This window comes from Camelus dromedarius, chromosome 14 (assembly GCF_036321535.1).
Source record: "Camelus dromedarius isolate mCamDro1 chromosome 14, mCamDro1.pat, whole genome shotgun sequence".
In the NCBI taxonomy this organism is placed as follows: Eukaryota; Metazoa; Chordata; class Mammalia; order Artiodactyla; family Camelidae; genus Camelus; species Camelus dromedarius.
Window position 1 is genome coordinate 21213782 of NC_087449.1, and position 27337 is coordinate 21241118.

The 27337-nt window shown below is 34.2% G+C and overlaps 1 protein-coding gene across 7 annotated transcripts in view; it reads right to left on the bottom strand.

The window, feature by feature from the left end:
• MIER1 (MIER1 transcriptional regulator) overlaps positions 1–27337 on the bottom strand; it is a 56464-nt gene that overhangs the window by 16448 nt on the left and 12679 nt on the right. For 6 of the 7 annotated variants that reach the window (XM_010989002.3, XM_064493479.1, XM_010989006.3 and 3 more), the window contains 6 exons: positions 25665–25689; positions 21025–21170; positions 11672–11833; positions 10922–11054; positions 9199–9263; positions 5828–5900 (listed from right to left, as the gene is read on the bottom strand). In XM_010989002.3, coding sequence (XP_010987304.1) covers positions 5828–5900; positions 9199–9263; positions 10922–11054; positions 11672–11833; positions 21025–21170; positions 25665–25689 — 604 coding nt within the window. Of the gene's footprint in view, positions 1–5827; positions 5901–9198; positions 9264–10921; positions 11055–11671; positions 11834–21024; positions 21171–25494; positions 25532–25664; positions 25690–27337 lie in introns of all 7 variants that reach the window. The other variant, XM_031465339.2, reaches the window with a different exon arrangement.

Here is a 27337-nt window from a genome sequence, read left to right on the forward strand (position 1 = left end):
CTTCTCTGTCTCATCTGTGAAATGGGGAAAGCAACCGTATTATACACAGTTGTGAGAATTTAAAGCAATTTACACAATCCTGACACATACTAAGTAAGGTTCAATGAATGCTAGGTATAAATTATGATTTTTGAATAGGGATGTCTAAAAGAATGCTAACCAAATGTTAGTGTTGCTTATTTCTTTGTGGTGGGATTTGGGGCAATTTTTCTTACATCTTTGTATTTTCCCCTGATGCTTGAAAATATATTCTAATGAGCATAAATCATTTCCATAAAAACAAAAGTCATTACTTTTTTTAAAAAAAGCATTAGGTTTCATCAGAATTTCCATTATAATAAGATTGAAGCCCAAATTTCATCAAAATTTAAAAAGTGAAAGGAATAGAGGAGAGCCTTGTGGAATTCTAAATGATAGTAAAACGAAAACGGACAAAATTAAGAAGGAACAGTCACAAGACAGAAGGAATGTCAAGTGTGGCACCACAGCAGCAAGGGGAAGAAGATCTTCCAGAGAGTAACTGCTGTTACGCAAGCAGGATGAAAATTGAAGACGTGCACTGGATTTACTGTTAAGGAGGGGAATGTTTCAAGAACTGTTTCTATGCAGAGATGGAAGCCAAAGCCATACTGGAGAAAACTGAAGCATAAATGGAAGGTGAGGAAATGAAGTTGAAAATTCTTAAAAAGTTCTCTTGTGAGGGAGGAGATAGAGCAGTAGCCAGAGAGGAAGCACGGTTGAAGACAGTTTTTGGTTTTGCTTGTTTGTTGGTTTTGAAAGATAGAAGACATAGTCACTTGAATGCCAACAGAAAGGAGCCAGCTGGAGAAAGATCCTGAATTTAAGAGACAAAGTTTACCTGACAGTGTCAAAGTTCCTTGCCTTAAAAGAATTAACAGCTAACAAAGGTACATCTCCAACATACCAGGTACTATGTTAAGTGTTTTCATATAAATGTCCCCACCCAAGCCCCTGCCACCACACACATAGGCTTTAAAATACTCTATCCTTGTTTCCCAAAAGAGTGCAACTCAAAGGACAATCTCTAGAAATTCTTCCTTAGTAAATCTCATTCTTTTCCTAACATGATGGTACATACAATCCCAGTGAAACTATAAACTATAAATACAATAAAACTCCCATGATAAAGTGAATATGGACACACTGCTACTCATTTCTGGTCTCTGCTCAGCCTCTTTTTGCTGAAGGGAGTGGACTACAGTTCTTATATTCTTGAAGTGGGAGTGGGAGATACACAAGGCCTTACAAGGAAATCCTAACTTAGGGAGAAGACGAGAGACACTTCTGGAATCAACCTGGAAGTCCCAAGTAACCACAGGATACAGAGATATTCTTATTTATGCTGAGTAGACAAACATCACCAGATGGCGCCAAATGACAAGCCAAATTCCTAGAATTGTGACTAGGCTAACCCTGGGAATATGATATTTCATTTTATGCAATTACAATATACTAAAAACAATAATGAGGTGAAAACAATTAGCATTTTCAGAGAATATACCACACAGCCTTTACTGGTTCTAGAAATAAACCAAATTACTTTCCAGTTAAAAATAAAACACGACTTTTGACTTATGATCTAAATAAATCAGGCAATGATTGATATTTATTAAATGTCTATTGCAGAATGACTAAATGCCAAGACATTAGAAATTCAGAAGAACTCCACTATTGTGATAAAACCTCTGTAAATATGACATGAACCTCCATAAATGACAGCAACAGGGAAAAAATACTCTTAATTATGATTACATAGTCTCATGAACATGCTGGATTTTGAAAGATTACAATCACTGAAATGTAACAGCATCTTCTAAAACTATTTCATTCTTGAATTACTAAGCCTAAAGATTAAAACTTTTAAAAAGGTAAAAAGCTCACCCAGTATATTAACACAAGTTAACTGGAGAAGTGGGGAAGTGTTTCTCACAGCATTTTAAGTAATCAAATTAAGCTAGTTAGATAAGCAAAATGAGTTCAAAATAATTTAACAAAGGTCATTCTGTGTGTGCTGGAGGTGGGGATGGGGACAACTAATGTAGAAAACTGAGAAATTACCACAAGATTATAAACTTCCACAAGCTGAGAAATTAATTCCCAATGAATATGAATAAATGTCAAAAGACAAATTTATTAACCTCCAGTTTCAGTTAAAAAAAGGACATCATTGCATTTTTAATGCCTAAGTAAAAATTGTATCTAATCAATGTATTATGAGGATGAAAATGCTGACCCATAATCAGAAGGTGTAATAATGAGGTTGACAACAGAAACTTCCACATTCTTAAAAGGTCACACTGTGATTAATAACATGAATTTTAAGTTGTCTAAGTGAGCTTTTCCTATGTGTAGGTTAATTGAACTGCCTTTTCAACAGTATTATTATCAACTAAGGGTAACACATGTGTTCACTTTTCAGTAAGTAACTTAAAAATCAGTCATTCATCAAATGTTCATGAGAAAGAACAATTCACATGGTCCTTTGCTATTCACTGCTTCATAATTCCTCGCCATCATTTACTTACTCTAAAACTTTTGTCACACAAGCAAGAAAATTTGGGAATACTGTTTCTCTCTCTTGACTTTTTTTCTGAGTAGCTCATTTAATTCTCAACTATTCTAGTCCAGGGTTCTCAATGTCAGCACTACTGACACCTTAGGCCAGGTGATCCTTGGTTTGGGAAGAGGGATCCCGAGCATTATAAGATGTCTAACAGTGTCTGGATTCTTCAGTGTTATCACAAAGCTGTAGTGTTCATTCAGTTTTTAGTACATAGAGAAATAATAAAACATCCATATAACTGAACAATCATGCTTTTCATCTGGCCAACACTTTTTTGGGAATTAATCTTTTCCACACAGTCTGAGCAGGGCTGACATTGCTCCCTGGAGCCCTAAGAACAGATAAATGAACCACGGCAAACCAGAGTACACACTCATCTCTTGGGTCACAATAATTATCCTGGCTGGGCATGACTCAAGCTGAGTCAATAGAGGCTCTCTCTAGGACTTTTGCTGGAGCAAAGAGGAATGGGCAAGGGTTCATTTTTCCTGGTTCCTGGCTAGGACAGTGAAAAATACAGGTCATGAGCTCCCAGTAGCCATCCGAGCTTGTCTGACAATAAAGGAAAGAGGGAGAGGAGGGACACCTGATATCATAAAAAAAAAAAAAAAAAAAAAAAAAAAAAAACCCTTGAATCCAATTATATTTGAAGCCAGACCAGCCAGAACTTCCCAGTAAAGCAATCAGGTAATTCTCTTTTTGCTAAAACAAACTGAACTCAGTTTTTGTCACTTGCAAGCAAAAGAGCATAAATTAATACTTTCTGAAAATCTGAATAATAAAATCTAACATAATGGGTAAGATTAGTCACCTACTGAATATTAATACCACTTACTGAGCATTTTCTATGTGCCAGACACTATGACGCTAAGCACTACACATAAAAACATCACATGTAAATCTTTGCAATAGGCTCTATAAATACTCTTATTGCTATTTTATAGAGGAGAAAAAGAAGTAGTTAAGTAACATGTCCAAAACCAAATGCCTAGATACCATTCCAAGTTTACTGACTCCATGTCGGTTAACACTATTCTGCACCCACTTAATAATTTTAGCCACCAAATGCTTACTAAGTGCCTGCGTGACAAAGACTATCCTAGGATACAAAGATGAATAACCAAATGATTGTAATACAATATGTTGAATATAAATAATAATTAACATAAATTTAAGAGGGGAAGTTTAACAATGTTTCTTCAGGGTACTCAGTAATAAGGGTTTCTTTGTATCAATGAAAAAAATCGAATCTGTCTGTCATATAACTCCTTACAGTGCAGATATCAAAGTATCTTTAGTTTTGTGGCGCTGTTATCAAAATCACCCAAACCAAATGTGCTCACCAAACTGTTGACAAATATCCTGTGAAAGTCTTTCTGTAAGGGAAAAATGTACTAAACAGCACTATACCTTTGACAGTTTTATTTCTAACAGTGTGGTTTACCTTACAGTTTCACAAGAGTTCGGTTTGTGTGCACAGGGTAACCTAAGTGGAGACAAATTCTGGGTATTATGACAAAAATTTGAATTCCTAGAATTACAAAACTGAGGGAAGGGCCTGAACCAGAGTTGGCTCCTTCAAGGCAGGATCACCCTACTAAATCTCATTTGATTCTCATACATTCTAACACTCTTAAATTGTCAAAGTAAGAAAGCTTCATAAATCACAGCTTTTCCTGAAAAAAATTATGTATAATTGCTTTCCAAAATTATGTTCAAATGGAAAACATTAAACCAAAAATTAAAACATTAAAAAAGACTGTGATCCTTTATTCACTGTGATATCTGATAATACAAACATGTTAAAAAGATAAAACATATTAAGAGATAATTAAAACTATCTTTAGGGGTCTCCCCGTGCAGGTTTTTATCCTGCTGACCACGGGCTGTTTTTCTCGGACTGACTGTAACCCTCAGGGAGAAAAGTGAAACTCAAATAAAGATTAAAAACTGGGTTATCTCTAAAACTATCTTTAGCCATAATATTAATTTGCCACATATAAAAAAACACAAGAACCAGTGGGTCATTCATTTTTCCATACAATTATGATGAATTCACAAACATGCGCAGAATTTCAATATACAATAAGGTCACTCCATATTGGTACCTTTAATGTTCCCACATGCTGCAGAAATTAACTTGAAAGTGAACACAAGCTGTTTACGGTATGTTAAAACATTTCTACTGTCACTAAAATTTACTGGCCTTTAAGTGTTCTCTTAACTGCTTCTGATCTGCTGCTTTGCTGTGAAAGCAGATACAAACTTAGACTGTAAGTTTGGAGGGAATGCTACATTTTTAGAGGGAATGCTAAAAAAAAAAAAAAACAAGAGACTTTTACAACTCCCAAAGGCTTTGCATATGTAAGCTGAGATGTGAAAAAGAAAACTGAAATACAAGAAATGAAGAAAAATTTCTAGTACTGAGTGACGTCACATTGCACACTAAACACACACACACACTCTGGAGCTCTCCCAAAATGAATAATCTGAAATAGACTTCAAAAAAAATCCTCAAGTATTCTGTTTTTGGAAGCTTAAGTATTTATTATTTATGACTTACCTTAGGAATTTTAGACAAAATAATGAAAAAAAAATCATGTAAAATTTAAGTTACAAGTTGTTTTCCCAAATTATTTAAAATACACAAATATCAAAGTACTCAATTTTAGTAATAAGAAGTTTCAAAAGCAAATAAACTTTTGGTATCAATTGTTCACTCAAGTTTTTTTTTTTTTAAAACCTGTCCAACAGTTTTCACTGACAGAAAAATACCTTTTAAAATATAGGGGGAGGGTACAGCTCAGTGGTAGTGTGTGTTTAGCATGCCTGAGGTCCTAGGTTCACTCTCCGATATCTTCATTAAAAATAATAAGTAAATAAATAAAACTAATTTCCTCTCCCTCTAAAAAAGATAAATAAAAATAAAATATAAATTATAAAGGTTACAAAAGGGCATATTCAGAGTATTTAAAATATGAAAAAAAAGTTATAATGTTTAAAGTCATCTAATAATTGAATACCAAAGAAGCATTCACTTTTCTCTTTATTTGCTAGACTTCTATGCACAGAGGTGGAGAAACAGAGAATATATTTCTTCTTATAGATAATGGTGTAGAGGTAAATCAATCAATGCAGTAACATAAATCAATGGAGTAACAAACTGTCATGTTCTTATCCCATTATAAAAGCAGTTCATCAATTCAAAAGCATTTCAGCTATGTAAATTTACCAATAACTTACCTTTTTCATTTTCTTTGTATCTACAGATGCCAACTGGAATCTCTGCTTGAAACATGGAGCCCACCATTATCTCCTATTTTAAAAATAAAGTAACATAAAACATTAGTAAGATTTAGAAACAGATTTTACGTCCATTTTCCAGCTATGCTATCTTCTTGGGTTAACTGTTTCTGGTTTCTGTCATGAAATACAGATACAACCAATTAACTACCTCACAGGAGTATTGTGAGGATGAATGAGTTAACAATAGATAGGAGCTAGGGTATGATTGGATGAAAATATTAGTAATAATAATGGGGTGAAATGCAGTATGGACAATGGATACAAAGTTTACTTCAAAATATGGAGCAAAAGAAATAAAAGTGAATTCTTTTAATTAATAAGATAACTCTGAAAAGCAGGAAGTCAAACTAAGGTACTTGCAGAGCACCCCACTTTAAGCTACGATATCCGGATCAGCAGCATCAGGATCACCTGGGAAACCCAGAAATGCAGATGCTAAGGTCTCACCCCAGACCCACTGAACCAGAAATCACGGGGATGGGACTCGGCAATTAGTGTTTTAACAAGCTATCCAGGTAACTCTGACATACACTCAAGACTAAGAACCAGAGCTTTAAAGAAAAGGGTTTACATAAAGCTCAGCAGAGGCCAAATGAATGAAACTCTAAACCAAAGGATAGGTAATTAGTGCCTGACTTTCATTAAAACAATACAAGATGAAATCGTAATTCCCCCCAAACATAATTAAATCTTATTTTAGGGAATCTGGTAATTGACCTATATAGTAAAACACAAATTAAGGGAAACTAACTGTTCAGAAAGACAATCAGAGATCATCACTGATGAGATTTTACAAGACATAGGGACCAAGATTAATTACATGGGCCCTCCTTTGTCTGGTGGTTAAGAATATGGTTACCTCATCTTCAGAATGAAGATTTATGCAGGAAAGGTACAAAATCATGGTCCAGTAAGTTTAAATAACTATTAGGATCTGAAAAGCTCCTTTCCCCGGTTGTTACCTACTGATGTTAGGATCTCATTTTACCCAGTGTAACTTCAAAGATAGGTTCTATGCAATAAATTTACTATCGCACCTATATAGGAAAACCAGTTCAGTTTTCTGAAAATATCCCACATGCATTTTCTCTACTCATATACAGGAATTTTATTTATGTCTTTCACTATTAAAAAAGAATACTGTCACTTCTTGTGCCTCTTTTAACTTTACCCATCCATACCTATCAGAGAATAATAGATAGCCAGGTTATCAACCCTGGCTAGAGTGCTTCTAAAAACATCCATGTTTGGATCTATTCCAGACAAATTAAATTAGAATCTCTGGAGGAAGGCCATGGTAATCAGAATTTAAAAGTTCTCTAAGTGATTCTAACATGAAGCCAGGGTTGGTAACTTCTGGACCAGTATAAAGATAAGACACTTCCTTTTCTTATTGAGTTCAGAAGATGTCTTTTCACCTGCTAATTCGTTCTACAAGGAACGGAAGGGACATAGCATTTAGGAATATTATGTACCAAGTATCTTACACAAAATTTTCATTAAATCCTTACTAACTTGGACAAGGCTGAATTTTTTATTCCTATATTGTATGTAAGGAGATGAAACTCAAGAAAATTAATTTCCTCAGGAACACACTATTAGTAAATTCTGGGGCTATAACTTGAACTCAAATTTGGTTTCAAAGTGTTTCCTCTTCCCTAATTTCTGTAAAATTTCAACTTTATTTTATAAGCCTTAGATGAATCTCTGAATCCTGACAATGTTTTACAACAAAACCTTACTAAAATAAAACAATCTCGATTTACTGTGACCTGCTTTATTACATAATTTTCTTGAGGAAGGGACTAGCAATGAAGGCTCCATCTCCCCCATGTTCTCCCACCTCTGAGTTTTTGTTGCTGCATTAAAAAAAAATAAAATTCAAGGCTTAATCAAATACTTTACGGGGCACTCCAGATACAAAAATAATTCATACTGGAGAAAAGATATATAAACTTGAATCTGTGGTAGAAAAAAACAGTTTAGGATGACTCCAAGGTTTCTAGTTTTTCTTCGTCTTAATTTCTGCATTACGTAGGAATCAGAAAAAACCGTATTGAAGAATACTTGCCCAAGTAGGTCATACAAATAGTAAGTAACTTCTGTGATCTTTTTTTCTGTCTTCAGTCTTATCATTCATTCATTACCACTCACACTAATTAACACATACTGAACTAGGGTAATCTTTCCTTACCATCCTAACCCACACTGATGACTCTTCTAAACATCTTTTTGGAAACTCCTAAATAGACCAATTCTGGCTGAAGCCCAGAATCCTTGGGTAGCACAGTCCAAGTTCATTTGAATACTTCACTCTTCCCAATAGAAACTCTAGAGACTTTTCCTTATTTTAATCCACAAAAGGTTAGCTCTTTTTAAGTCTGTCCCAGGCATCCCAATCCAGACAACTTTAAACAAGCTAAACAAACAAATAAACACAGGGAAGGCTCAAAATTATTGACTAATTAAATTAACAATCACGAAAGTGTAGAAAGGCCACTCAATTTGATGTTTTAGGCTATTCTGCTTCCAAATAAATGACTATGCACTAAATTTAAAATCAGACCCAGGAAAAAGAACAACATAAAAACTAAGTGGAGATTTTAGAGAAAAATCAGAGCATCTATCTCAATAAGGGGATGACATCATTTCTTCCATATTAATAATTTGCTCTAATCAATTCCACACAATATTTCGATACATTTTCCTAATAAGTCAATTACTTTGCAACAGCTTAAAACTTAATTTAACCATACGATTAGTTATACAGTGTTATACAATTTTATATTTAAAGACTACATCAATATATAATCTTCAGATTCATTTTAGAAATTAGGGACAATTATACAGAAGCCCAAATCTGTCTCTCCATACAATATACTTTGAGTTATAAATATCAACATTAATATGGGATGGAGAAACTTGTAATCTAAATTATTAAACAAAATTTACTTAACAAATGCCAACACTTTCACAACTGTTTTCTCAAACATATATAAATAATAATAAATGACGTGATAGTATAGTGCAGCCAACAAGTCTAATTAGTACTAAGTTCAGAAATTTGGATTTCTAATCTTGCTTTGAGTTCCAACTTGCTCAACAAAGTCCAGTTTTTTCTATACCATTATTTTATCTTACGAAAAGATCTTTTTCTCACTTGGAAATATTAAGGGAAAATTCGAACATTCATATGTCACAAAAGGGTTTACTTCAACTTTATGAATATTTGTATCTAGTAAAAGAATAATTACACTTGGCTTTCAAAATTTAATTTATCTAAGTGGGGAAAATATGGCTCTAACTACCTTTTTCCAGTCTTCTGATGGTATATAATCTTCATCTTCTTCAGATTCTTCTTCTATTTCACTATCTAGAATAAGTAAGACAATAATACTATAAAATGATTGCTTATCCTGTCCATTCTTACATCTACCATCAAATATTTAAGCATGCCAAAAAGTATCTGCATGAGTAGGCCAAGATATTTCAAATCAAGTAACACACCTTGTCAGTTAAAACAAAAATAAAACCCATAAACCTTTTAGGATAATCTTAATCTTAGACAACTATATTCTCATGAAATGATTCCCTACAAAAATTTTAGGAAAAAAATGGATTCAGAGTCAAGATAATCTGTTTCTAAGCCTAATTCTGCTACCAACAGCCTCGTGACAGAATAAATCATATGACCTCAGTTTCTTCCCTTATAAAAATGAGAATTTGGGCAAAACACTGGTTTCTGAACAGTGCTCCTTAAAACACTGAGAACTTTGCAGCATCACTTTGGTGGGAGTGCACGAAGAGAGGGTATGTATGTCTCCCCAACTTCTGTTTTATTCAGAGCAGCAAGCTATTGTTTATTTTCATTTTGGAGAAAAATGTATTTACATAAAGGAGTGAGAAATCTGAAAGGCATTAGACTGTCAGCATCTTCTCAACTCTAAAACGGCAAAATTCAAAAGGGTAACATCACACACAGAAATTATTTCTTCCTATGTAAAAACTAAAATAGGCAGTATATGTATAGCTTCCACGCATACATCTCTGAAATATGAACTAAATCTTTTCAAGAGGCAGTCACACTTAGTATCCCACTTGTAAGCAATCTTTGTCAATAGATTTGCTCCTGTTTTAACCAAGGGAAAAATATCACACTTCCCCCAAAACTTAAAATTAACACAATTATTTCACTAACTAATCTCTCTATGCATTGATACACTTTTCAGTTGGACTATACTTTTGATCAAAGCTCACAATAAATTATTAGCAGCTCTACATCCACTTCTAAACAAAATGTGTAACAGAAGTTATTCATACAAAGCAGTATCCATGTCTAATCAGTTACTAATTTACCACATTTTCATGAGAGGTTATTGTTCTTCAAGTGTTTTTCTTCTTTTTAAAGTACAGAAGTTCAGACCACACATTTAAACTGTAACTACTAATGGTTGACTTTTTCTTATTCTAGAGTAAGGATTCCTGCTTAGAATGAAACATTATGGAACAGATGAAGAATACAAATATTCTGATACATTAAATGTTGTCTTGACTACTGATCAATCTCTAACTAGATCATAACTAGAAAAATTAGAATTCTTTCTATGTGTAACATATTCCTCTCTCAAGAGTCAACCACTTCTTTAAACTTGGGAACTGCTGATTAGAGTAAGCTATGCTTATGAATATATCAAGGCTGAGAGGCAAAGAAAAGCAGATAATGGAAAACTGAGAAAAAGACTAAGAGAAATAAAAAAGATGACTATGGAGCAAACTAAATTTTAAAGAAAGGTCAAGAGGAAAAAAAAGGAACACACTCAGAATCAGGTATGGTGACACAATAATTATTATAGTATATTCTTGAACAACAGGGCTCCAGTACTGCTAAACTGGAATAAAATTCCATTACTGCTGAGCAAGATTTTCAGACTCAACAAATTCAAACAGAGTAGTGAAAAGAACTACTGAAATTTTAGGTCACACTTTACACAGTAAAAATCATATCCAAAATACAGTTACTAATATACTTACTTGTATCAAAATATTTACAGCGACGTGGACGGATTATTTCCTGGGCATCTTGAGAAGCAACAGATTGTGACGGATCCTCATTGGAAGACTGAGTTTCATCCTCTTGACCTGAGGAATCTTTTATATTCTCTTCCTGTGGAATAATAAAATACAACTCTTTACGATAGAAAGAAAATTACTGCAGGTGAAAGGTCACAGTACTCCAAATACAACTAGAAGGCTAAAATAAATACACTAAATGTGGAAAAACAGATGAAATCTAAACTGTCTGTAGTTAAATGAATAGTATAGTACCACTGGTGATTTCTTAGTTTTAATAAATATACCACAATTACATTAAGATGCTAACATTAGAGGAAGTTGAGTAGTATACAGAAATTCTTCGTACTCTTTGAAACTCTTCTGTAAATCTAAAATTATTTTGAAACAAAATAAGAAAAATTAATACAGAAATGCCAAGTAGCCTTTATTACTGAAAAAAATTATTTTACAAAAGCTGGTACAAATTTATTTAGAATAGGCACTGAAAAGAAATCTGGAATGACACAGAGAGAACTACTCCCCCTGAAGTAGATTACAGAAGACTTCCTATTTGTATTACATATTTCAATATCTTAATTTTTAACATTTAAATATATTACTTTTAAAATTAAAAAAGACTAAAAACAGATTACAAAAATTAAGCAATCAAAATGAATGTGTTAATACATTTTAATTTCAACAAGAATAAAAATATGTGTATGGCCTTACTTTATTTTCCCCACTGCAGCCGCTGTTATCATCATTATCAGCATCTTCATCATCTTCACCTTCTTCTTCTTCCTCCTCCTCCTCCTCATCTTCTTCAGGTAGTGGGTTAGTACTATCATAACCATAAAGGCTGAGAAGTTCATGAATTGGCATGTCGCCTTCCTAAATAGACCAAAATAAAAAATTAATTTCTGAATAGTATTGATATTTCATATTCCTATCATTCACAAATCTGAGTACATATTCTGTACAGAATACTCTTAGAACTGTTACCAAGAATTCTCAAATCATAAAAAGTGAAACCGAATGTAACTTTGAAACCTAGGAAAATTCTAGTCTTTTAAGAATTTCTATAAGACTGACCAATTCTAACTGCCAACAATAAAGACACTGGTTTAGAACTATTCTTTTCTGCAATCAATTCAGTCAATGTACACTCCCAGTCAGTTAATGCTATGTATGGAGACTCACACTTAATAAGAGTACCACACATAATTTGGGAGATGGAAAACAGACTAATGAGAAAATAGACTGGAAACTAAGTTAACAAACCCAGGAAAGCAGATGAAACTCATAGCCCAGCCCAAACAAATCAGCACAGCAATGACACACATGAGTGACACTGGATTACATTAGCCATAGATTCTTTTCTGGGGTTATCTATAATTGCATATAGAATCATTTCATGCAGTATGTACTATCCACCTTACAAACTGTTATCATCTCCATTTATAAATGAGGAAATTGATGGCAGATTAAGCAATTTCTCCAAAAATCATACAAGTTACAAGTAGTAAAGCCAGATTTCCAGCCTAATTTTAAAAGCCCATACTCTTATCCGTACACCACGCTGCCTCAGCCAGGGACCTCCCCCAAGCACTGCAAAACACATACCCCCTGAGGGTGAAATGAAGAAACACCCATATGTAATGAAATGAAATCAGTTTTCTGCAGAAGGTACTCACTCTAATCAGTAATTAAGTATTATAAAGAATCAGGGAAACATCACAGAATTCTGATTATAAAAAGAAAATTTAACCCAAATCACCTGAACATATTACATACACATGTACATACTCTAAAGGAAAACTTAACAGAGTCAGGCAGTTTAGAACCTAGAAAAAGGGTAATCATGAAACAAGATACGTTTTATTTCTCCAGCAGTCTTGTAGTCTTATTCATGGATAGAAGTAAGCCTAGCCCATGTGTTAAATACACAGTTACAGTGAGGAGTAAGTATATTAGACTGGAGAATGTAACCTGATGACACTAAACATTTTGATCATACTCAGAATTCACTCAGGATTCTCAGAATTTGTGTCAAGAATCAACTAATGATCATAATTTGAAAAAAAAAATTTCTCATAGAAAAAATAGGAAGGTGCTATTTAACACTTCTATTTCACATTATAAATGGATGTTCCTCTTATAAATCAGTTTATGAACCTGTCTGAAAGAGAAATCAGTGACCAGCTGGCATACTTAATTGACATCTCGCATTGTGATTCTCAAAGTACAATAACACAAACAGTGCTTGAGGGGTTCAAGGATCTACTCCCTGCAGATATCCGGTCCAGTACCAAGCATCTGGTACAAGAGACAGAAATTTGGAAATTACGAGTCAGGATTTAAGACAACTTCAAAATCCAAGAAAAAATTAGAATAAGAAAAGATATAGAAAAGACTGGTTATATAAATGATCCAAACGAATAACTGCCATGAAGTGTCTTCTATATGTCAGGCATTTGTGGTAAGTGCTTTGATTCTACTATCTCATTCTTTTTTCTTAAAACATAGTGAGAATATTATACTATCTTATTGTCTTTAAAAGTGCCAGATGAGAGTGCTACCTTTATCTGTAACGAAGAAAACCAAGCAGAGAGAAACATCATGCACCGACAGAGACTTTACCATAATACCTAGACCTCCTAATCCCAGTTCATACTTTCCATAAACTCACTCTGCACCACAAATTAGAAGCAGGTTTAAAAACTAAAGTCAATCCTGTGAACAAGGAGCCACTCAAGTCACCATTATGAATAAGCGTCAAACCAGTAAAAAACACTTTAGTGTAGGTGTGCAACTAACATTTACACAGAGCTTAAGAATTCATGAACAGCTTGTTTCATAGTATTTATTTCATCTTTAAAACTACCTTAATATTACCTCTAATTTTCACAATGGAGTTAACTGATACTTTGAGAGATCACACACAAGAGGTATGATCACTAATCAAATCAATGTCCTCAGGCTCTCTACTGTTGGTCTGTCTTATTCAAGGGCGACAGAATCACCTCAAGAGCTTATTTAAACAGACTGCTGAGCCCCATCCCAAAGTTTCTGATCTAGCAGGCCTGAAGTGGGGCCTGAGTATCTGTATTGTTTTAAAGTATAAGATGATATTGATGCTGCTGGTATGAGACCACCTGGAGAACCACTTACCTCAGTTAGGGTAAGATACCTGCAAATCAGCCTTTCCAGTGGGAGATAATAAGGCGTGATCATTATCTTTAATAAAGTTTACCACTAATAGCTGATACCTAGCTCAGTTATGTGTCAAAAGATAAGTGACAAACCAACTGCATGGAAAGAATTTTTTTTTCTTTTCTACCACTATCAGGAAAGTGGAATATCTGACTTCTGTGGTTAGATCAAGATTCTTCCCTCTTGGATGCACATTTGAGAAGTGTTAATTTGCTTTATAAAAATTCATCTCTCAAAAAAAAACTCCAATATTGACTAAGCAGAGAACAGAGTAGAATCAAAAGTGGCTGATCGCCTGGAAGAGAACTGTTTCAATTTGAAGAAACAGTAACAGAACTGGCAGAGAGAAAAGTCAGACAAGTCAGAGGAAATGACAACTGCACAAGCATAGAAACAAAAATGAAAAAGCAGGTTGCACTGATCAGAGCAGAGGGTATCCATAACTAAAAAAAGAAAGTTAGGGCTGGTATTGCCACCTATTTTTTCTAGTTTTACTTAGTTTCTAAAGGGATCTGTTACGCTCCTGATTCATTTGAGTAGCTGTTGAATAGTGACTGGTCTTATTGAAGAGTTTAGGGAAAATTATGCACACAACAAAATACTCGAGATGGACTCAGGCAGTGAAAAATTTAATTTGCTAGGCTGTAATCCACCACTATCATTCATGTGAGTATAAAGAGAACTTGAAACTAAATAAGTGGTTTGGGTAAAGAAAAAACTCAAGAGACCCTGTGGAAGAAATCAAAGGATTTAACCACGGGTTATGAATTATCAAGCGGTCTTTGTGACACTGAATCTCTGGTTCCAGATTTATCTTGGACCCAGATACATATTCATATTACTTCTAAAAAAGTCGTGAAAAATAATAAAAAATAACAGTTGTAAAGAAGTTCTAACAAACTTCTAAAAAGTTTATTTTCAGTCAAAGTTGGCTTTAGGTGAGTTTTACCATGTGTAAACAAAATATCCTTACCTATTGCATCAAGAAAATGCTTGCCTAATATTGAAAACAAAGAGTATATAGTGGTATGTTTTTGCTTAGAAATTAACTTTTAATTTCTGTTGCCCAATATCAAATTAGTGAGCAACAAGTTAGAAGCAACAAGTTAATAAGCGTCAATCACAACCCACTGAAGAATACAACAATCAGCGTTTGGCAGTACACAATATGAAAAGTATCTTACTTGATCTAAGGTATAAAGTGAAAGAAACCCTTGCAGCAAACCCTGAGCTACAAGAGCTGATTCCAAATTCAAATTCCCCAGTTTTAAATTCCAGTATCATTTATTGTCTGCCCCCCAATCCTTCCTTTGTACTACTACACTCATCTTATTCCAAGAACTGTTTTTTTCTCCATTCCAAGCATGTATTTTGATTGAAAGCTCACCTCCTGAACCTCACAGCATCCGATCCAATTGGAATCACTGCATTCCCTGGCCATGCATTTGAAACAGGCACATGACCCAAGCTTGACCACTGTTTGTTTTACCAACAGCAGCTAAAGAGCATAGGCTGTATCTCAAGCAGTAAATCTGGGAGCCTGGAAACTGACAACATATGAAGAATATTTGTCTGAAAAAGGACACCACCATGTAGAAAAGCAGAAACAGAAAATATGTTCTGGTGATGCTTGAGACTGAGGTCTAGATATCCTCCTACCCTTAATGAAATTACATGAGCCTTACAACTAAATTCTTTACTTTGCCTAAGCTAGTTCAAGATGGATTTGTTACTTGCTCCCAGATATTTGATATAAAAAGTAATGCTATACTGTAAAGAAAATGTTATTTCCCTCTGAAAAAAGACTAAAAGATGGATAAAATGTGGCTGATACTACATTGTACTAAGGTTTGTCAGTTACCTGTTCCAGAGACTTTCTTATTAGCTTATATTGTCAAAGTCTATGATCTACCAGGTTCTAAGGGGCTTTCCTCAAATCCAGACATCACAATAAAGTGTCAGACTGTTTTGTTCCCATACATATAAGCGTTAAGAAATGGAAGAAGCAGAGTGAAAGAAAATTATGGGTCAAGTACAGTAGCTCTCCACAGTTTTGGTGTTGTAGAGTTCTTTGACAATTTTATGTATGATGGAACTATCAGGATTTACAGAGTGATTATCATGTACCAGACATCATGCTACATCTTTTACATATATCATCCTTGTAGTAACACTGGAGCTTAATGCTATTAAGTTAGTCTAAAGTCACACACTGAACAAGTAATGCAGCTGAGTTTTGAGCCAGGTAGTCTGACTCAATGCTTTAGAGCTCCCTTACATATATATGCATATATTTACTCCCTTCCTAGAACCTTAATCCTAGGTTAAGTGTACACTATCCTGATGGAGAGTGAAATAAGATGTGCTGGGTTGACAGACTCCAACAGGTAAGAAAAATGGACATAGTACAAAATGAATAAAAATACAGGAATGTGGAATATACTTGCATATTGTGCTTAAAAAAATAAGTTGTCTAAGCACTGTAACAAAAAGAGGGACAATCATGTCTAAACAAGTTGAAGGGAGGTCAGACAGAGGTAGGAAGAATACAGACTTTTTAAAAGACAAACACTGTATCTGAAATTAAGTCCGTCCTTTTAACTTCAAAACAATAGGGTAAAGTTACCAAGCACCAACAGTAGTATTATAAGGTTGGGTGGTATCCATCTCCTGGCTGCAGAGGAAGCAGCTCCCTCTCCCTCGTATCAGAGGATGAGTCATTTAGAAATGACTGCAGGTGGCAGATGTTGGCCATTCAAGGGCCATTTGGTGGATGGACAGAGTACTCTTTTTATACCTGTTGTGACTTACAGTAAATGCTTCTGAAGTTGGAAGGAAGAAGGAAAGAGACTGATTTTCAGCCAGGAAAACCTAACAGACTGCATTCAGACGGGACAAGAGTGATAGGTCCAAAAGTAACCAACCCCTTGGGGTTGAGGCCTGACTATAAGATAAACTGTAAAGGGATGGAGACAGTGAACTCTTCTTTATAATCTCCATGCTGGAGTTTCTTTTTTTAACCCATATAATCCATGTTGTGTGTATACTTAAAAAAAAACCCTTAGTCTTTCACATTTTCATCTTTATTCTCTAGCTCTGGAGATTCAATGCATAAAATGTGTCTAGTGCTTTACAGTAACTATTAATTATTAATACTGTTATAATGTGATTTGTCAAAAGTACACATAAATACATAAAATATATTTTTGATCCTGATCCCTCTTCTCCCAAATAGATGGCCACTATTCAAAGTGAGGCCGTGAGTTTTAAGAGTGCATTTGAGAAACAGTTAAACCTGCAAACTGCTGTTCCTAGTAAACCAAAGTCTATTTACCATGGGAATGATTCTGACACCCCTTCTCATTTTAACCTGTATTTCTAATTCTATTAAAACATTTAAATGCTAAACTTACATAAAATACTTTTTGTATTGATAAATATTCATGCATACAAACATAACAATACACATCAAAGTTTCTTCCATGAAAAGCTACTTTTCACTTAAAATTTTAGAATTCAAATTGAATTAATTTAAAATTACAAGCTACGTAGTTACTGTTAACTCCTGAATGAATCAACTGTCAAAAGTTTGCTACAATTGCATCAAAGGTCCATTTTATGCAACCAAAGTGCCAGGTATTACCAAACTACCTTACCAATTCCTGACATAAGTTTAATGTTTCACTTCTATGAAAGCAAATCAGTAATCAATCACAAAATCTTGCTCACTTTTTAAATAAAAACAAAAACTAGTTTGCTTTGGTTCATACCTAAAAGAGTTTACAACTATTGGAAATCCAACATATTGGCCCTGAATTAGCTCAGCTGTAGATATAGAAGAAAGCATTGGGGAGTATGTGCTTCTTACACCTAAGCCTTAATTTTTCTGGGAAAAGTTAGGACTGAGAAGGTGTATGACTGGTTGAAAAGAATGATATGGTTCCCCTGTCTTTCTCTCCTTTTGTATATACTCAATGAGTAATCCTATTTTAATAATTTTTTTCCTACAAAGGGTCATTTGAAAGCAAATTTTGGAGGATTGTAAGGGACCGGGAAGGAGGTAGAATAAAGGAAAAAAATAGGAAAAGACTGTAACATGCCCAATATTTTAGCAAAGCCCATTATTAATTTTGTACAAATTAAATACGGTAGCCCATTTTTCTAAAATATAAGCAAACAGTAATCATTCTACTTCATAACCAATTACAATGTATACTTCATTATCTCCTCTTAAGTAATTATTCAATTACTTGAGCAATACAGGATGTGGAAAAAAAAGGAAAACATAAGATTTTCTCCCTTTACCTTTTATCCCAATGGAAGGGTTACTCAGAAATAATAAAATGTATGAAAGTGGTAAGTTTCTGTGAAATATAGGCAGATAATTGAAAATAATTGCCTTTCTACTTCATGAATGTATGAAGTGACTGTGATTGACTTTTAAATCTATTGTTTCCTTTGATATTAACCTAGGTTTCAAATCACCCAAGCAAATTAACCCTGTCATTTGAATGGCTTTCCAGCCTCCTCTAAAGAACAGTTCTGACTCCAGGTTCCTCATGTGCTTTTTAACTCATCCTTGAAAAACTTTTATATCAACTACACACCATTACTACTAAGATCAACTCTGTCGTGTTGCTTAAAAAAATATGGACTTGCTTAGGCACTGTGGATTAAGCCAGTTTTAACCACTAAATGATCCAAAATGGGAGCCCCTGACAATGTTTGACTTAATAAGACTTTTTCCAGCTCTTTAAACGTACACTCCAAAAAGTTCCAAACTAAAATTCCAAAATATAGATTAGTCTTTATTACTGTCAAAGTTTAAGAATTCATTTTTCCATATTATGTACTTCAAATGCCTAAAGACTGGCATATGTCTTATTCCTTACATTCTTTTTTGTCATAGAGTATAGCAGATTGTATATGTAATAAATTTTACTGATAGCATACCAAACTCATATATTTATTCATTAAAAAATTATGACTGACCACTCTTATTAGGTACCATGAAATACACTGTTGAATAAAAGACTATCCTTCCTCTTATGGAATTAAAGGAGGATACAGACAAAAAAATTAAACAAACATATATAATTACAAATTATGTTATATGTTAGGTATAAAGAAAGTACTGAATGAGGTACACTGGTTAAAAAGGGCTAATGAGGGGCTAGAAAAGGCCATTCTGAAGAGGCAAAATTAAGTCCAGACTTAAGAGGATAAGGAGCCAGCCTTGGAAGGCACATATGAGAGAGGGAATGAACTGAAAAGCCTTGAAGCAGAGAAAAAAAAAAAAGCACATCTAAGAACAAAAGCAGTTAGTGTGGCTACAGACACCATAACAGGGCAGTGTAACACATGGATAAAGGACCTTGCTGGCCAGGGCAAGGAGTCTGGATTTCTCTTCTGGTGTAACAGAAAGCCACTGAAGAGTTTTAAATAGGAGGCTGACAAACTGATTTATATTTTGAAAAGATCATCATAGTTGCTGTGGTAACGTATTGGAGAGAAGAGTGGTAAAAGAGGACATGAAGAAGCCAGTTAGGAAGCTACTCTATCAGTCTAAGCTAAAAACGATGGTGACCTGGGCTTGAGGGTAGCAGCAGAGAGGGAGCAACAGCCAGATAAGAGATATTTTTGGATAGAAATGACAGGCTTATTTAGGAATGGATATTGGGAATGAAAGAAGATGACTCCCTGGTTTCTGACTTAGGCAACAAAGTAAATAGTGGTACTGCTTGTTTTTTTTACTGAGATGGAGAAGACAGGGAAGTAACAGGTAGAGGAAGGAGAAGATAAATCAACAGTTCTGTTTTAGACATTTAAAATTTAAAGATGTCTATTCAGATATCCAAGCAAAAATGTCAAGCAGGTGGTTAGATAAACAAAACTGGAGACAAGGAATAAGTTAATGCTAAAAAAAAAAAAAACCAAAAAACAAAAAACTAAGAAATACCAAGCATACAGACACCATGGGAATAGATGAGATCAGATCACCTAGTTCAGTAATTTTCAAGCTTTGTGTGCGTACTTAATGAAGATGTAGATTTGAGCCCCATCACCCAGAGATTCTGATTCAGCATGCCTGGGGAGAGGCACAGGAATGCACATTTCTTAGTAAGTCTATGAGTTAGTCTGAAGCATCTGACTCTCATACTACATTTTGAGGAGCACTGATCTAGAGGCAGAAGAAAACAAAGCCCAGAACTGAGAATTGGGAAATTCCAAATTTAAATCTTGGCTGAAGGAAGATGAGTCTGCAAAAGACGCTCAACAGAAAGCAAGCAGATTGGGAAAATGACAGTGGAGTGCTCCAGAATTCAAAAAAAAAGAAGGGAATGGTAAATTGTGTTGAATACTTCTGAGGGTAAAGTAGGAAAAAAGTGACCAATGGATATAATAAAATCATTCGTTATCTTGATAGGAAGGGGCAGAGACAATCTAGAGCACCTTATAGAGTAAGTAGGAAATGAGAAAGATAATGACAACTTAAGAAATTTTGCTTCCACAGGGGAGTAAATGAAAGGTGTAGTAACAGGGGGAGGACAGAAGGTATACAAGAAAAAATTTAGGACTCTTTTATAGTCCATTTTTGACCCAATATCTGTGATGTTTTACCAAAGTAAGTACTGAATTCTACTCACATAATAGAGTTATTTCTTAAAAAAAAAAAAAAAAGCCTTTCATTTCAAACTTTAAATATCCCACCTATGACCACACAGAATTTTTCAGTATTGATTATATGTAACACCACTTCCCCCCCCAGAAAAAAAAAACCCACAACTAAAAAACTAAAAATTCAAGTGTTCCCTTTCTCCAGAAAAACTTTATAACCACTTCATCCTCTAGCTCTTATTATTATTTACCCTTGCAAGATCCTCTATTTCAGAACTGAAGTTTGTTTCTCCTTCCATCATTTCTTCCTCTTCTAATGTTCGTTCATCATCAAAATCATGAACCAGCATGTCAGCTGATGGATCAAATTCATGGTCATCTGATGTTGCTGAACCTCCTGGTAAAGAATATTTTAAGAAGTTTGGTAAACCAAATTATGTGTATCTTATTAATAGTTAAAGTATACGCTATTTGAAGCTGGATATAAATAAAAGTACGCAGGAAAAGCTATGCACAGTAAGTATGTATTGTTTTCTAAAATACTTGCCCTTAATTATCACCTCCCCCTTTAAAACCTCTTCTTTAAGGGACTATTTTTTGCCGTCTCACTTCTATATATTTAGTTACAACTGGTATGTGTGTGGGGGGGTAGTGTTTATTTGTATCTTTCAAAAAGTATGTATAGCTTTTAAAAAGAGTATTGTAATCTTCCAAAGTAAACTTGAGTTGTAACTAACAAATGGTCATATCAAATAACTATGGGTGTGTGGGAAGAATCACAATTCTTAATCATCTGATTGATAATTAACAGACCCAATGAGTATGAACCCCTATGGTCCCTGAGGAGAATATATAGTCACATGAAATATACAATCATCTGAATATAATCTAGTGAAAATACAGCTGAACTCAAATATTATTCTATCTGCATAAAGGTAGTTATCCTTAACTTAATTAATTGAAATAACTCAAAGATACAGTATAAAAAGGAAAATTTATTAAAACTGCATACAAAACTCTTATGAAAGGCATTAAAAATAATCCAGTGGGTAACTGCTGTATAAGCTAATCTATTTTTAGCCTGATGGCTGGGGAATATGGGTGTGCTCAATTGGGTCAACAGCAACAGTAGATTGCAAATGCTGAGTATATATATCCCATATTCCTACATTTGGTTATTGCCAAACCTGGACTTAAGTTTGCAAAAGCATTTTTTACTAATAAACAAATGAGTTAATTAACACTAAAAAAACCCAGCAATTTATTTTCATCAGTTTAAAGTGTTAACTATTATATTAATAGATGTACCTACCCTTCTATTTCACTTCAGTAAGAAAACCAATAAATAATAACAAAGAGATACAGAGGCTGATTTCTTGAACATCAGACAACTGGGAATAAAGGGGCACCAGGGCTCTTTGTCACCTCCCAATAGTTTAAGCGTAAGAACCATTTTCTGAGTGTTTACTATGTGCCAAATACTATGTTCAAGCACTTCACATAATTAGCTCATTCAATCTTCAAACAATTCTATGAAGAATGAACAAAAACTTGAGGCGCAGAGAGTTTAAGTAGCATGTTTAAACTCACAGAGCCAGTAGGTGGCAAGAACGGAATTTTAATCTTGGTTCTGCTAATTCCAATGCTTGTGCTTTTACTGCACTCCAAGCCTCCTGACACAGACTCAGAAACAGTAGATATTCTGCCTCGAAGAATACTTGAAGAGAGCCTACGTTTACTCAGATGAGTAAACTGCAAGCCAGGTCAGATGGCAAAGTACTTAGAAATCAGTGTGCTCTTTGAGGAACATAATAAAATGTTGATATTAAATATAAAATAACTAAATATATAATTGCTAAATCAAGTGTCATCTATCTTGTTATAGTACAAATGAGTTAACCAATTACCAAAATTTTGGAACGATTTACAAAATAAAAAAATTTAGAATGGTATATTATCTTAGTTTCTTCTGGAAATTAAGAAGAGCACGGTATAATTTTAGTAGGTGATCTTAGTACTAAGTGAGGGACTGGACACAAGGGTTCTATAAGAGCAGTTTGAGAATCACTAATTTAATTGCAGCTTTTTTGTTCCAATCATTATCCCTTCTTTCTGAGTTTTCAACAGAAAACACTCCCAAAACTTTTCAGTTCGCCCAGCAATCTTCTAGGATGTTTAGTCAATTATGTATTCCCATAGACACTGCTATACTTTTCTTCTCCCTTGTAAGCAGAAAGATTCTATAAAAAACCTCACACCACTACTTTGAATACTATTATCCTAATCATAACTCCTACTGGATGCAAATACTGTCAAAAATAATCATGCTTAATTCCTAACTACTAATACTCCGTTATCAACTTAAAAATCAAGCTCATGAGAAAACAGTACCAAATCACCAGTGTCATATGAGTGACCTGAAGTCCTCCACTTTTTGTCATTATTTGCAAAGCCAATTATATTTAAAGCCTTGCTATGAAATAACTAAGTGTGGGTGAAACTTTTCTCCCTTCCCACTCTAATTCCTTTCCCCACATGTATACTGCACTGTTCTCTATAAATCTGCAATTTTTTCCTTGAACTAATCTGACCTCTTTTAGTTGACTTCTTTTTACCTTGTTCTTTGAAACCAACTAACCATCCTGCTCCCTTCTGTTAATTACTAAGGCCCATCATTAGGCTGTCTCCTAGGGAAAAGAATCCTAAAAGCATATTATTAGGGGTAGGGAGTCTGGTGCTTTGTGTAAATATTTTGCTTCAGAATTTAAGGCAAATATCATTGCTTCATCACAAAATTCCATCCTGATGCAAAATTACTAAAAAGTACCTTACATTCTTTCAAAGACTCAGAAGATATATTCAGTTTATATCATGTGCACTTATTTATAATCATTTTACTATTCCCCTCCCTAAATCCCCATCTCTAATGGCTACTAGATGTAATCGGTTTACACTGGTTTACATTGGTGGAGCCTACAGACAAACCACTTAGTCTCAGTCACGTGACTCATTACCAGAATCAACTCCAAAGTGCAAAAGTTACAAAGGACACGGCCTTTCACCAGAAGACCAGAATCTGTTTTTACATCAAGTCTCTATTTTTAATTCTTTCCAATTTTTGTGGAATTGCCAAAAATTAGTATTACTTATAAGAACAATAAACATTTCCTTGGACAGAAGCCTGATATCACAAACGTCTACCTCAGAAGATCTTCCTTAGTCTGAAAACAATTTAAAAAATTCGATCTATTTGTATAAGTATTCAGCAAGTAATAAAGGCTATTAAAGACATTTGTGTTCTTCAAGCTCCACTACTCTTCCAATTCAGCCTAGACTGATTGAAATTCAATGGAAATTGAGAAAGTCATTTATTAATATCACTTTTGGAGTAATTATTTTTATGTACGTATGTATTACCTGACAAATGGCTTGATAATTCATAGAAAAATGTCTAAAGCTCAGTCTTTGTGCAATGTCACAACATTACAAAAATAACTGAAACATTTTTGTATTTGAAAAAAGATTTAAAAACAGATTTTTGTATTTGGAAGAAAAAAATATTAGAAACAATTCCATGTCCTAAAAAAGCATTGTAATCAAATCTGAGGTCAGATTACTTCCAACTTCTTCCAACCTGCTTCCATCCAGAACATATTTTATTAGCCAGGAAGTTGGAAAAAAAAAAAATTCAGTTTCGAAAATGTCACAAAACCTAATGTACTTCACTTCCAAGCATATTAGACATTTTCAGCTGAAATAAATGTGACAAAATCAATTGTCAGTAAAGTACAGTAGTCATTTAGAAGAGACCTGGAAGTATTCCAGTCCAACTCCTACCTGATGCACCCGATGCACACAGAGCACAATGATTTGTGTTCATAAAATGGACCCTGAACGATTAAAGAAGGATTATACTATGTCAAGCATTTCCCCAAACTTTCTAAAATGAAAACATAGAAAGGTGATTGCTTCAATAATCTGAAAAGGTCAGTAATACACCATTGCTAAATATTCAATGTGAGATGTTTTCAAATAAAATGTTACCATGTCTCAGAGAGCTCTGGTTCTCACTCTTTAGCTACATCAGGCGCCTTCTTACTCTGCCTACCCCACTGCAGAAGGCAGTCCTCTCTCCTGGTAAAATTCCTGGGCACTGAGGCAGAAGGAATATTACCAGACTCTTTCCTGACTGCTATTTAGCTCTAACCAATTGCTGCCACACAGGAATGATGTACCCAAGCATGCCAGGACCTCTGATTGATCATGAGAAGCCTAAATGCAGATTTTATATAAAATACTCCAATTTTTTCAGCTGAATACACTGGCCAAACAAAAAAACATTTGTGGCCCAGATCTGGTCCAGAGATCACACGTTCGCAACCTCTACGTTAAAGAAAAAAAATGAATCTATACTGTATTTGGAGAATACAAAAATCTAAAGATACATGGTCAGAAGATGAAACTTGATCCTATTCAAACCTAAAAATAACTTCCTTAATTTACAACAACAATCATTTGTTGAATCTTACTTTTCCCTCTTTCATTAGATGCATTAAAAATACACTTCAAATATAACTCAAATCAAACAGCAATTAAAAACTACACAAAATAGATGTGGCAATTCATCAAAAGAAAGAAAGGAAGGAAGGAAGAAAGAACAGAGAGAGAGAGAGAGAGAGAAGCCACAAATAGTCATGAGGTTGAACTCACAGCAGCCTCACCTGTACTTTCATGGGCAGTCAAATATTTCATCCATTTCTTTTTCCCCAGAGAAAAGAAGCAGTCAGAAGAAAAGCAAGTCAGATGATAGTCTAACTTCTCTAGCCTTTATGTAACTAACAGGACAAATGTTAGTCAAATAGAGATTATAAAACATATAGAAAATACTTACCTGGACTTGAAGACTCAACAGATGGCTGAGGGGAGGGGGAAAAAAGAAGAAAAATTAGCATTTTTGTGTAGTAAGTCTTTACAAACACTACAGGAATTATTCAACTGATATGACACAAAAAAACTAGTTAAGTTTTAATGTCTGAATTGTCTAAGACAAACTAAAACTTCCTGTATAATTCCTACTCTGACATTATGTTTATTTAAACATAGAGAAAAGGCTAAAACATTCCTGAACCTAGGAACAAAAACAATAATATGGAATTGATTCTGTTTTTAAAAGCAAATATGTATCTCCTAACATGTGGTTTAAGAGATAAGATTTTAGATCTTGGAATTCTCTGAATATTCTCTCCTATCAACACAGGGAAAATTATACCCAAGTTTTGCTATCAAGCTGGTCTCTAGCTTAAAATGAGTGTGAAGAGGCAGAAACAATTTAAAACATTATCTTAGACAAAAAACATGCTGTAAGAAAGCAGAGGGAAATTAGAATGTTACTTAAGCACCAAACTGTTCACTGGGTTAACTTTACTAATAAACAACATACTTTTAAATTACCACAGAATTAGCAACCTTTCAAGCTAAAGTCTAGAGAGGTTAAGTTATCAAATGGAAGATCACAAAGATTCCCAATTATAATGTCCCTTCTACTGTAGCATTCTACCGCTCATAAATTACAAGCATTTGGAAAATTTAGAGATAAAATTGTTAGCAACTCTTTTAGTATTATCAGCACTCGACAGTTTGTAGCTGTGTTTTATATCTTAATTCAGTTAATTAACAATTATAAACAAATCATCTACAAATATCAACCCCTATAAAACAAATTCAGTAACAAAAATTCAAAGATGCTTCAAATGACATAAACTTTATAACTAAAATCTTGCCTATTCATTCTGAGCTATCTATTTCATACTCATTAGACGTCAGAGATGCTGGAGAGCCAAAAGCACTAGCAAAGAGATGGATATTCTAGTATTTTCCTTCTTTCTGCTAAGTAATGTGGCAGAGAGACAAGAAGAGCAAAATAGAAATTAGTTAAGTGCTCAATTTTTCAAAAGCTAGGCATCTAAGACAAATTCTTACAAGGTATTAAAACTCCATTTTGTAAACTGTCCTCATTATGCTATTGTAATAAGTATGACAGGCAAGAGTCCACATGGTGACTTTGACTCTTCTGAGGCATACTTTTTCAAGGGTTCTTTTTTTTCCCTTTTCTTACAAGAGAATGGTTCTTGTCCACAGCATTGTCTTAGGCTAACAAAAGACTGACTATTCAGTATTAGATATTTTCAAGTGTCACATCAATATCTTTATTTAAAAGTTACGCTTCCACAACGAGTCAAAACAGAAAGTATTACTCTTTAACTAGGTTCCTCTAATGGGAAGCTGTACAGGGAATAATGTAACCATAAAAAGGGTTTTTATCTTGTTTATTAACATCTTTTGAACAGGATTACACACTTCTAGCTAAAAATGGATTTAACCACCACACAAATTATTACACAGCAAATCAATATTTTAAAATATTAACCCACTTTTATTTCATGCAACTATATTTTATTTCCCAAGTTTAAGCACAACTTCTGTCCTAGGCTACAGCAATGTTAAGGACTACCTTCATCTGGTTCCAGGTTCACTATACACAGAGTAGCCTTCATAATGCTGTTT